We start from the raw sequence: 13,387 nt of genomic DNA on the forward strand, positions 1-13,387 counted from the left end.
GGTCGGGCGAAGAAGCAATCGTTAAGATTGCAAACGTATAATTGTTCCAAATCGCGCCGCTGCTTCATACCTCGCTTTTTTCAGCTCCCAGGTCGCAACTCGCGTTTGCACCGTTTCCGATTATTCGCAAAGTATGACGGAGTCACCACTTGTTCGGACACGTTCGTCGCCGTGACAAATCCAGTGTCGAAACTTGTTAGTCATTTTGATTCTAGCTATGTCTCTTGGTCTTCGTTTTTGAGCACTCTATCTAGAGAGTTCTTTGGTTATTATGTAGGGGAATTATATGTTCCGAAATTCATTTGCCAATCATTGCTATCAGATCTTATGTACCAAAAGTAGATTCAACGTTGAATTTTTTACGTTGGCGTTTTCTTGGTCAGTTTTAGACATTTTCCGGTATAACCTTACTCTGATAAGCTTGCAAGTAAACTTGTTCGTTTATCAAATCAATGCTCAAGGTTGAACGTGTTTCAATAAGGTCTCATGACAATGATTAGAATGAGGTGATTCAAGTTGGATGGTAATTCTTTTGTTCCTGAACAGTGAAGTCAGTCCTTGGGATTACCAAAGATTCATGTTTTTGAAAGAGAATGGGTGAATAATAAATTTGAAACTTGAACTTGCAGCTAAATGACATTTAAAAATCATACCGTCTTCGATAAATGACAATTATAGTTATATAACCATCGTACTCTGAGTCCAGCAAACCCCGAATTACATCACATGCGCACACAACTATGGAGCGTATTGTCAAACGAATGTTGAAAGTAGTGCAATACCAGCAAAGCTGTGAGAGACAGCCAAGCCCAAAAATACCCAACTCCGTTCGATGATTTCGGATCCTTTCGATGACGCGTAACGTTGTTAGCCGATCTTCAACGAGATTGATGAAATTACTGGCAATTGCACGAAAGTAAACACGCGACGAAACCCTTTATCTGCCACGCCGTTGAACGAATTGTAAATTTAAAGTCTGACGTTGGTTTCTCTTTAATTGTGTTGCAGGGATGCCGGTTGACTGAAGATGGCCTCACCGACACCATCGTTGGAATCACGTGCAAACTCCCTTGGATCGTTATCCTCGCTGTCCCCGTTGACGGTGAGTGGAAGCTCTCCACCGGCAAGTGACTCCGCGATCTGTGACGTCGACAGCTGCGATCATTGTCTCGACGCTAAACCCGGCGACGCACCTTGCCCAAACTGCCGTCTTGGCGGTGTACGCTGCACCGGTTGTAAATCAACTGAATCCGACGCTGTTGCGCGGTGTTTCGATTGCGCAAACTTCCTCTGTCCAAACTGCGTGATGGCGCATCAATTCATGCACTGTTTCGAGGGACACCGGGTCCTCAATTTGGGCGACTCGAAGATCGACGAGCCGAAGCACAACCTCGTGGTGAACGGCGGAAACGGGGAGAAGACGCTCCTATGTCCAAGACACAAAAACGAACTTCTGAAGTACTACTGCAAGTCCTGCGGCGTTCCCGTATGCAAGGAATGCACGGTATCGGATCATCTCGCACCCCTTCACGACTGCGCGCACATCTCGGAGGCCGGGCCTCAACAGTTGGAAGCGGTAGCACGAGCCGTTCAAGAAGGGAGAGCGAGGGCCTCGGACATCAGGACGGCGGTGAAAGCCGCGGATCACGGAGCCGCCAGACTTCAAGTACAGTACCACAAGGCTCAGAACGAGATAAACGACACCTTCCAATTTTATCGGTCGATGCTCGAGGAGCGCAAACAGGAACTGCTCAAGGAGCTGGAGTCGGTATTTTCGGCGAAGCACATATCACTCGGTGTCGTTACACAAAAGGCGAACGATACCGCGGACAAGATACAGCAGACCTGCGACTTCGTGGAGCGACTGACCAAGTATACGACGGTCACGGAAGTGCTGATGGTCAAGAAGCTCCTCGACACGAAACTTCAGGCTTTGATAAACTCCACCCCAGACGTGACGAACCACTCGGCGGATCTGGAGTTCGTCAGCAACTATCAGGCCATACAAGTCGGCGTCAGGAACACCTTCGGCTACGTCAGGAGCAGCAGCGAGAGCAACGCCGGACCCAGCAAGCAACCGCCGATCGCCAGACCCACGGCCCTGTCGAGCGGAAGCAGCAACGGCAGCAGCGGACCCGGAAGCGCGGGATCCTTGGGAGGACTCCTGCTGGACAGACCGTACAGCAACGGACTCGTCTCGACGAGCACGACGTGCGCCGTCTCGACGTCGCCCTCCCCCTTCGAGAGCAACGTCATATCGAAGAGGTTCAGCACGGCAAACAGCCTCGGTCCGTTCTCGACCACCATAAGCGACTTGAACCTTAACGGCATGAATCCATACGAGAAGTGGAGCAACGGCGGATGCGACGCGTATCCGGTTCCGGCGAACGAACACTTTCCGCTTCCTCAAGCACCCGCCGATTCGGTGCTCGATCTTACGTCGAAGCTCATGTCGGCAGCGATATTTCCACCCAAGTCCCAGATCAAACGGCAGAAGATGATCTATCACTGTAAATTCGGCGAGTTCGGGGTTATGGAGGGACAGTTTACCGAGCCGTCGGGGGTCGCGGTCAACGCCCAGAACGACATCATCGTCGCCGATACGAACAATCACCGCATACAGATATTCGACAAGGAGGGACGTTTCAAGTTCCAGTTCGGGGAGTGCGGAAAACGGGACGGTCAACTCCTTTATCCCAACAGAGTCGCGGTCGTTCGCACTTCCGGGGATATAATAGTGACCGAGAGGTCGCCGACCCATCAGATACAGATATACAATCAGTACGGTCAGTTCGTGAGGAAGTTCGGGGCTAACATACTTCAGCATCCCCGAGGCGTGACCGTCGACTCCAAGGGGAGGATCGTCGTAGTCGAGTGCAAGGTCATGAGAGTGATAATATTCGATCAGGCCGGGAACGTTCTTCAGAAGTTCGGCTGCTCGAAGCACCTCGAGTTTCCAAACGGGGTCGTGGTCAACGACAAGCAGGAGATATTCATCAGCGACAATCGGGCCCATTGCGTAAAGGTATTCAACTACGAGGGTGCCTATCTCAGGCAGATCGGCGGCGAGGGAATAACGAATTATCCAATCGGCGTCGGGATCAATGCCGCCGGTGAAATACTCATCGCTGACAATCACAACAACTTTAATCTCACCATATTCACTCAGGACGGACAACTCGTCTCGGCTCTCGAGAGCAAGGTCAAGCACGCACAGTGCTTCGACGTCGCATTGATGGACGACGGTTCCGTGGTACTTGCTAGCAAGGATTATCGACTTTACATTTATCGTTACGTTCAGGTACCGCCTATCGGAATGTAGAGGAAGAGTCCTTTTTTTTATTATCGGTAACTGCCGAGCGAATCGCTAACTCGCCTCTGGCCTTCTCTATTTTTTTTTTTTTTATTATTCCATCGCTCGGGCAAAGTAACAGAAAACGAAACAAAAGAAACACACAAATTCACACACACACTATATTTGTCCCTATTTTATTACTACTACTACTACTACTACTACTACTACTTCTTATTACTATTAGTACTATTATTACTACACTACTACTATACGTAATTTAAATCGGTGTGTGCGTACGTGTCCAGATGCCGTGTCTGTATAACGGTGAGGAAAAAGAAAAACCATGGAGAAAAAAAAAAAAAATACGTACCGTTCGAAGGTGTTCGTTTGTTTGTTCATTTCAATGCTAGGATTATTGGGTCATTCAGATTGATGATTCCATAAGTTAATATTATCATGACACGGCATGTATATACATATATACGCATATATGCATCGCCAAGGCACTAAAATTAAAATTCCAAAAACAGACAGACACAGAGGACACACACACACGCGCGTGTACCAGCCACCCCCTTAATAACGTGCATCCACAAAAGCGTGAAGAAAGAGAAGAAAAAAACACACACACACACACACACACAAATGAAAGAAAGCACGAAGACAAAAAAAAAAAAAAAAAGTGAAATGAAAAACTTACTTGTTAATGTTGTTATAACTGATAATACTGTTGTTGTTGTTTAGTTGTAGAGCTCGCCGCCGCTAGTCACTTGTTCTCCCTTTTGCTCCCATCTCATCTTCCACTCGAACAAAAAACAAATGGATTACACGAAGTAGTAAGGAAAAAAAAAAAAAGAAAAGAAATCGAAGCAAAAATAATTAACGAAATCACGATTGAAAAAAAAAAAGAAAGAAATCCCCCAACACTTAATTAAAGAAAGAAAATATTATCTTTCGCGTATTACGATCATTAATCATCGTGTCCATGAGCGTCATACCTTCCATCCGCATACAATCATCGTCATATTATATCTATTATTACGAGTATATATACTTACCGCTTTGTTATATAATAATCGGCATTCGGCGTGGCGTCTGCTGCAGGAAAATTTCCTCCCTTCATACTCTACCTTCACCTCTCGCTCCGTTCTTTTCGTCGCTCTCTCATTTTACAAAATTCAAACCTCCATTCGCATTTATTCATTTTTTTTTTTCACACGCGCATACGATCATTCCTTCCTTCATTTTTCTCGTTTCCGACTTATACGCGTATCGTTTCCGTTATCCCCTCCCCCCGTGATGTAAACGGCGGTCCGAATGAAACTTGTTTACATCCACCTTTTTACACGATCATATTACGTAAGTAATTCGTTTTCCCACCTCGTCGTCTCACATTTTATCATTCATTCGTATTATTAATTTTATTATCATTATTATTAATAATATTATTATCATTATTATTATCATTATTATTAATATTATTGTCGTCATTATTATTATTATTGTTGTTGTTTTTACAAATCGAAAGGTGTCCTCTCTGCACGACGACTCTCTTTCTCCCTCGCGATTCTCTCTCTACTCGCAACAAGACCTCAATTTGTTATATATTGTCTAATTGATTAGGTGACTTAATAGCGAAAAGTGGAAGAAACAGAAACGAAAAACAAAAACAAAAAAAAAAAACCAAAAAAAAAAAAAAAAACGAAAAACTTAATAATTGTGAATACGACTCGATATTTTTAAATCATGCATTGGTGTGTGCAAATTGTACGCGGAATATAAGATCTCTGCGAGAATTGAATTTAACGAAAATATACTCACAAATTTCAGCTTACGCGCGTTGCGTTGCGTTTTCGCAATAGATCGAGTACTTCATATGTATTATATACATGTTCTAATTGTTACGCGTTCGTTGACAAGTGAGAGAAAGAAAGTGAATGGAAAACAAAAACGAGGAGGGGGAAAGAAAAAAGCAACAAAGAAAAGAAAACAGAAGAATACAAAAAGCAAAAAATGAACCTCGTAGGTTCTTTGTATCCAAGTTTGCAATGCGCGCGCGTTGTTCCATCAGGATTCTCCGCGTATAAAGAATGTCTTCGTTGCCGGTCTCTTTCTCTCTCTCTCTCTCCCTCTATATATATATATATCCCTCTATATATGTATATATATATATCTCTTTCTCTCTTTCTAACCCCCCCCCCAATAAACGGATAATAAGGACTATGATAAGCTTTATCGTTCGCAGTATTACGCACTTCTACTATTACGTAGACACAATTAGCACAGGTATAGATTATATTATGCACGTATGTGGGTATATTACACAGACGACAGTTGATCCTATGTAGTATTAATTATTCGATATCGCCGTTTACGATATCATTTCACCGGAAACTGCAAAATTGAATCCAGATCCGCACCCTCGCAGTTCTGCCGCCACGTTATACACGTTATGCCTATAAATAATTAATATACGATGTACAATGAGAGCACGAGCAGCGTACCTATATATACCATATGTGTATTAGTTGAACATTTCGCACAAGCACGTATAGAGAGTATAGTGAAGTAGTGAATTAATTATTGCATATTTAAGCGTTTGTTTGTTTGTTTGTTTGTTTGTTTGTTTGTTTGTTTGTTTGTCTTCTTTTCTAGTTTTATATGCTGGACATTTCTCTCTCCCTCTCTCCCTCTCTCTCTCTTCCGTTATTGTTTCTTTTTTGCTCCCAGTTCTTTTTGTTTCTAACTCTCTCACTGTGTACGTGTTCAGATGAGATCAGATGAGATGAAATTCTCCTCTTTTCCTTTTCCATTATAACCGTCTTTTGCTCACTGTTTCTCTCTCTCTCTCTCTCTCTCTCACTCTCACACATGCCAGTGATTGTATCGCATTGGCAGTGTTTTACTTCCTCCTTATTCGAGTATAGTATTAATATATTTTGTTGGACGAGAGTCGCGAATAAAGTCCGATACGCGTATCCGCGGGCTTACAACTCAATTTCGTGCATGATTACTATTACTAATACTATTATTATTATTATTATTATTATTATTATTATTATTATTATTGATGATTAATTATTATTATTATTTCTTTTTACCCACTTAACCCGATGTTCGGCCACTGCCCCAGCTATAATAGACAGAATGACGGATACCACGGTGAAAGATGTCATGTATGAGTAGGTTTATTGATTATGCATTCTACATATGTGTTAGTACAACTTGTAATATTGCAGCTGCGATAATAATTGAATTACATTATATACCCAGAATTACAATTATTATTACATTACTTAATTATCGCGGACGATTTAAGAAAATTCTTATTGCATTTTACTAACGGAAAATACGGCTAGCTAGCAACAGCCCCCCAGCCCCACCCCCACCCTGAACGATCGCATTTCATAATTCACACGCGCATTACCTTCGCGCAGATATAAATATTTGTTTTCTTTTTTTTTTTTTTCATCCTCGATTTGTTTCGTTATTTGTTTTTTCTCGATTCTAAAAATTTGTAAATGAAATTATTTTTTCACGTTGCTTCTGTTTTCCAGGGAAATTTCTCATCTCGTTTGATTATTCGTTATATTTTTTTTTCTCCTCTTTCTCGTTTTTCACCGTTACTTTACTTATTTTATTTAAAAATACAACGACATATTGTAACATAAATTGGACGACTAATTCGTATGTAATATTTATACGGACAATTGTCCCTAATTTTCTTGAATTTTACTCGCGCGAAATCGATCGATTTTAATCCCCGCGATAGTGATTTATTTATCTTTATACGATTCGACAATTTCGAAGAGGGGGGAAGGGAGAAATTGTAGATGAAGAAGAATTGGAAAATAGTACGATCAAAGCCTGACTGAACAAAGTTGGAGGATATCATTTTTATCTCTGCTCTCAGGATCGAGTTCATTATTGCTATATTCAAGACGGACCAAGTCAAGCATTTTTTAGGCGTGGCGCAGATGCCGTGCCATGTACGCATATATGTTTGCCAACCCATACATATACGTGTATATAGGCACATGTGCCGTGCATATCACTCTGTGTATATAAAATATATACTTATGAGTATATATTTATATTCCCGGAACTTGCGGACAGATAATTATTCTTATCGTCCAGAACTTCCGGGCTACTTCGGAGTACTCACTGCCGTACAATAATTGCTGCGACACAAGACGTTTCATCATCTTTTACATGCTCAAATTAAAATGAATTCTATGCTTTTGATTATAATTGTTATTTTTAGACGAGAGTGTAATAATATAAATATTCCATCGGCAATTTCAATATTACATATTTTCCAATTTTTTTTCCTCCTCGTATTCCCTGTATAATAAAAAATTACTCAACTTACCTTACTACGTATATCCAAAGTTCGTCTCTCCGTCGTGAATTCGAGAATTTCAATTCTTCACAACGCCAAAATCCTCTAGTAACTTATAAATACGACACAGTCTTGTAAATACCTTATATACTTTGTGTGGCGTTATTATTATAATATACGGGCGTTTTCCCTACACACTTGACAACATGAATTTTTTTATTATCGTTTTGGATCACATTCAGGAAGATATGTACACATATATGAATATATTTAATATAATATCAGAGCGGGTCGTTACAGGCCTATTGTTTCTTGTTTTCTTTTATTTCATTTTTTCAGCGAAATTTAATACATTATTATTATCATTATTATTATTATTAATTATTATTGTCCTTATGTAGGTATAGGTGTTATAATTCTCGTTGTATAATCGACAAGTCACACTTCTCTGGAATGAAAGACAAGAAATAATTTGAATGAAAAAGAAAAAGAAAACAAAGAAACGAACAAAATACCGAAAGAATGAGAGAAAAATTGCAAAGTGGCGTGTGTATAACGTATATATATATATATAATATAGATTCTGTAACGTGTAACGGAGCACCAAATTCTTACGCGATTATGAAAAGTAATAACGAGACGACGAAAGAGAGTGAGTGAGAGAGAACAAGAAAGAGAGTGAAAGAGAGAGAGAGAGAGAGAGAGAGAGAGAGAGAGAGTGAGAGAGAGAGAGAGAGAGAAAAAGAGAGAGATAAGAGTGAATAAATTGAATAAATTGAAGAGATGGAGGGAAAGGGAAAGAAAGAGAGTAAGGAATCCTATCAAAAAAGCCGGCGCACTGTTGGTACTGTATACCGTTGTTATTTAATTACTGTTAACTTGTACATCTCGCGTATTTGTTTTATGACGTCTATTCCGGGTTTTTTTTTTCTTTTTTTTTTTCCTTTTTTTTCCTCATACATTAGTATTAATATTTTTTTTTCTCTCTTCTCTCGTGCGCATATACGAAATAAGAATTTGGCAAATAAAACGGGAAATAAAAGGAAAAATCATTAACAGATACGAAAAAAACGATGCTGAAAGAAGAAGAAAGGAAAAAAAAAAAAAAAAAATGACAAGCGGCATAATAGAGGACGTCCTCTTCACGAATGCAGTGAGACGCGTTAGCATAAAATTGTTATTATACTATTGTCGATACTATTACCGCTAATTTTTACTATTATTACTATTATTACTATTATTATTAATATTAATATTAATATCGTTTGAAGTCGTGCTATTCTTATTCGCATGCAGAGGAACGTAATTATGCAGCAAGTGTGCCTGTATAATACAGATGGCATTGTTATACTGTTAATACTTGCCGGAATTATGTTGACGCGCTATGACGTGAAAAGTGGGAGAAAAGTGAGAGAGAAAGAAAGAGATGAAAGAACGGAGAGGTTGAATCGGTTCTACTACTATATATATATATACACATATCGATTTGTTTTATTTAATTTTTCTCAATTCTTATGTATATAAATATATATTTAATAAATGCTTTGCGTATACGAACAAAAAAATTTGGGGCAGGGGGGGGGGGTGGAGGGCGAGCGGTTTAAAAAAAAAAAAATAATAAACGTCAATCTCCAATACAAGCGTTCCATCACGCTTTATAATAATAATTATAATTATAATTACTACGACGACGAACGATTCGCCACGTCCCGTAAACAAACGATATACGTAAAGAATAACAACAATCTTGCAAATTATTAATCATCCCACTGGACGACGCGCGTCAAAATGCCACTCTTTTTTATAAACAATATTGACGTTTCCACTTATATTATTTAAATGCCCGTTATATTATACACATTTCCTTTCCCACTCTCAGTCTTGTATTTACAATTATTCTTATCATTATCATTATTATTATTATTACTACTACTATTATTATTATTTAATCGTCCACGTATGTATAACGTTGCCTATTATATAATATTTGGTTATGTGTTTGCCTATATTACTAGTTATTATTAATATTATTATCATCAATATTACTATTAAATATTATTATTATTAATATTATATTGGGTCGGAAATGACAAAGAATGTCCCCCCACTGTGCCAGCTAGCCAAAAACGCGACAAAAAACGAGAAATATAAGAAATTCCTCCCTCTCACAATTTGCACACATACCTTGAAATCGAGATGATGATGTGCTAGTTGAATTATTATTATTATTATATACATACTTACATATAGAAGAAATAATTTTTTTGTACGGTTTGTTATGTTATTATTTTTAAAAGATACAACCCAATTGTTCTTAATTTAAATGTAAATCGTATTTTTTGTTTGTTTTTTAGTTATTTTTTTGTTGTAAAATGCTTTTTAATAATATTTTCAGTTCACATTATACATACCCCCGAGTTTTTGGTGTTTATTTTCTTATTGTATACGAATGCCTTACATTAATGTAATATCCCGAAACACTCCTTTTTTTTCATTTATACCTTATACGCGTGCATAAATGCAGTCTGCGTATAATTTAAAAAACAAAATTGACGAATTGCTCGAATTTTTTTTTATATACAACAATTGCTGAACGTCTATTTGGAGAAATAACTTGCATAAATTTTTGATCATTTTTTAAATGCATATATATATATATATATATATATATATATATATGTATATATATATATATATATATATCTTCTTCGTCTTCTTTGTAATTCTGTCAATTTTTATTCTCAAAGATCAATAATACTTGTCCCCATTCCCTGTTTGCACTCCTTAAGCTTTACACATTCCAAAGTAATTTATTACTCGTAGCGTATTTGTGGTTTTTCTTTGTTGTACATGATTAGAATATTGACAGTATTTTTATATTTTTTGTCATCGGGTTTCTTTGTTATTTTTTTTTTCTTTCTATTCTCTTGTAATATCTAAATGCGTAAATATATCGGTTGCGGCGTCTTTGTTGAAAAAAAAAAACACACACACTTCGCAATATTTCAAAATGCAGATTATTTATAACATGTATATGCAAAAATTTGTTGCTAATTGTCTTCTAGTAATCAGCAAACAAAAGCAGCAACAAAACACGTTTTATTTGTCATTCTACGTGTGTGTAAAAAATACAAATCTTTATCAGATTTCAATTATTGAACATGAATTCATTACGAATCAGTTCGACAATATCGATAAATGCGTTCTTTCATTCTGCATATAAAACCGCGATGATGTAACAAAATCCCCAAGAGAGCCTATACACCTAGTGTCGTTCAAAGCATAAAACGTTTTGCGCACGAAGCGATGCAAAAGTCAAAGAGAAATAAAATGAATGAAACATGCGTCTTTCAGCAGCGGCTTCCATTCGCAATAAATAAACTACCTTAGCATATACCTGTAGTGAAAAAGGTAAGTGAAATACTTGAACGAATATGTATATACATATATATTCATATGTGTATAATATATATATATACATATGTATGTATACCTAACGTAAAAGCGAAGAAAAAGAGGCTTTTCCGTAACGTTATCTGATTTGAAACTCCGGTCTTTTTTCAAATTTCGTAGAAATAAATCAGGTACGCGTTTACATTCACCGCGACTGAAAAAGGAGGGACAATTTTTATATTTTATACACCGATTGCGTTTAATTTCATTCACGGTTACATTAACGTAGATTTATTGCTTTTTCGTATATTTGGATCTTATTTTAAGTATCAGGTGAAAAAATGTCCTTTCAACTGAGCTTTAATAACATAATTTAAAAAAGAACAAAAATATATGGTAGGTATAATACTGAATAGAATTCTGGTGTGATAAAAAAACAAAACAAAAAAAAAAAAAAGAGAGAAAAACTGCCAAGAAAAATATTTCCACGTTCGTCCCATCTTCGGATATTACACACCGTTATATAGGTATACAACACGTGTTACATTTTGAGAGGAAAACGGTTTGCGACAGAGGGACTAAAATCACACGTCGATGTACCTAAACTTCACGTTTGTTATTCCAGGAGACCGATGAACGGACTTCCTGTCGGTGTAATTCTAAACTCTCACTTTCTATTTTTGTCTTTCGCGTGAGAAAACTGTAACGGAAAGAATATCCAGTCCTGAAAAAAATCGGAGAACGTATATTAAAATAAAGAAGAGATTTTCTTTTTGAAATTTTACACAAATTTTCAACGTGAATGATTATTCCATTTATTATTGCAATTAAAACGAATCAAACGGTATCAAATTTCACGTTCTTCGATGCAACATTACCTTCTGAAAAAATTCAACTACCGGTTTAAAATTTAATTTATCAATCCTTTAACTATATAATATCGTACCCAAGTCTGAGACACGCGTTTCACGTTTCGTCCCAGTCGAGATGAGTGATTTGAATAAAACGATCTGTTTTATCCTGTCAAGAAAGGTGTTTGAATATTGAAAAACCGTAATAGAATATTGAACAAATGGGAATATAGTGGTGTGGTTGTAGAAACTCCCCAAGCTTCAGTACGAAAAAAAATCAACTCTGATTCACAACTAACCCCTGTGCAACTGTCGGCACGATTAATCGATGCAGTATCAATGAAAGACGCCACTTTATCGATAGTGACGTATTATTATAAACATATACTTAACAGTAAGTAAGTGACATGCGCACGACACGTCGTATATTTCGTTTTATTTCTCATTTTATCAAGTGCTTGTGCATCTCTCTCTCTAGTACGTTAGCTTCGCGATAGAAAGAAACGGAACGACAAAGAAGAAAAAAAAAAGGAGAGCAAAGAAAGAAAACTACACTCGAAAAATCCATTTCTTCGCTCATTATTATTATTATACCTAATTGACAACACAACGCGCGCTGAGGAATAAAAATTTGATCAAGTCATACCGTTTACATATATACGGTACGTAAGGTGTTAATCGACGAAGGGAGAAAATTTTCCTAGACTGAAAAGAGTTGGAGCTGAAAAATTTTTAGAATTAAAAAAAAAAAAATGAAATGAAATGAAATGAAATCAATAAATGAATCCCCGTTACGCGGATGCCTGTACTATTAATCCGTTGGCCTGTTCGGTCCATCGTCTTTAAACTGGTGTTAGATTACTGTTTAGAAGTTGATAGTGGATAGATAATATATTTTTGTACATTCGCATAAATGGGACGCTTAAGTAATCATTGTAATTATAATATTAAATCGTATTGACGAGACGAAACGAAGGAAAAAGTAAGAGTAAAAGAAAAGGAGAAAAAGAGAGAAAAAAAAAGAAAAAAAAAAAAATTGAAAGTAAAGTTAAGGAATAAAGAAAGGAAGGTGGAATGAAAGCAAAACGAAAAACAAGACGTCCGCGATACAACTATTATTATCAATATACTTATTATAAATACACGTATATATGTATACATACATATATATATATATATATATGTATGTGTGTGTGTGTGTGTATGTATGATATTTGTCGTCGAGGACGCGACGCGCGGCGACTCTGGTAAATTTGAATAATTAAATACACTCTTCCCGGGCCCAACTAATGTTACTTATTATGAAAATCGAATGATAGATTAATTTAACGGTCAATAAATCGGCTAATTATCACCCATGCCACTTTCTGACTACAACATTGCGTATCGATAGTATGTATTGTACGACCATGTATGCGTCATACGTGTGTAGTAATAAAATATTGCATGCCTAGTAAACGTATGTAACATAATATACGATATACAGTATATCGCATTGCGTATATA

At 37.3% G+C, this 13,387-nt stretch overlaps 1 protein-coding gene across 2 annotated transcripts in view; it reads left to right on the forward strand.

Annotated features, from left to right (window-relative positions):
- Positions 1-8,126, forward strand: part of LOC124184619 (brain tumor protein) — a 154,718-nt gene extending 146,592 nt beyond the window's left edge. For both annotated transcript variants that reach the window (XM_046574543.1, XM_046574542.1), the window contains one exon: positions 1,009-8,126. In XM_046574543.1, the coding sequence (XP_046430499.1) occupies positions 1,028-3,322 (2,295 nt within the window). In that variant the 5' untranslated portion in view covers positions 1,009-1,027 and the 3' untranslated portion in view covers positions 3,323-8,126. The remainder of the gene's footprint in view (positions 1-1,008) is intronic.
- The last annotated feature ends 5,261 nt before the right edge of the window (positions 8,127-13,387 follow it).

This window comes from Neodiprion fabricii, chromosome 6 (genome assembly GCF_021155785.1).
Source record: "Neodiprion fabricii isolate iyNeoFabr1 chromosome 6, iyNeoFabr1.1, whole genome shotgun sequence".
NCBI lineage: Eukaryota > Metazoa > Arthropoda > Insecta > Hymenoptera > Diprionidae > Neodiprion > Neodiprion fabricii.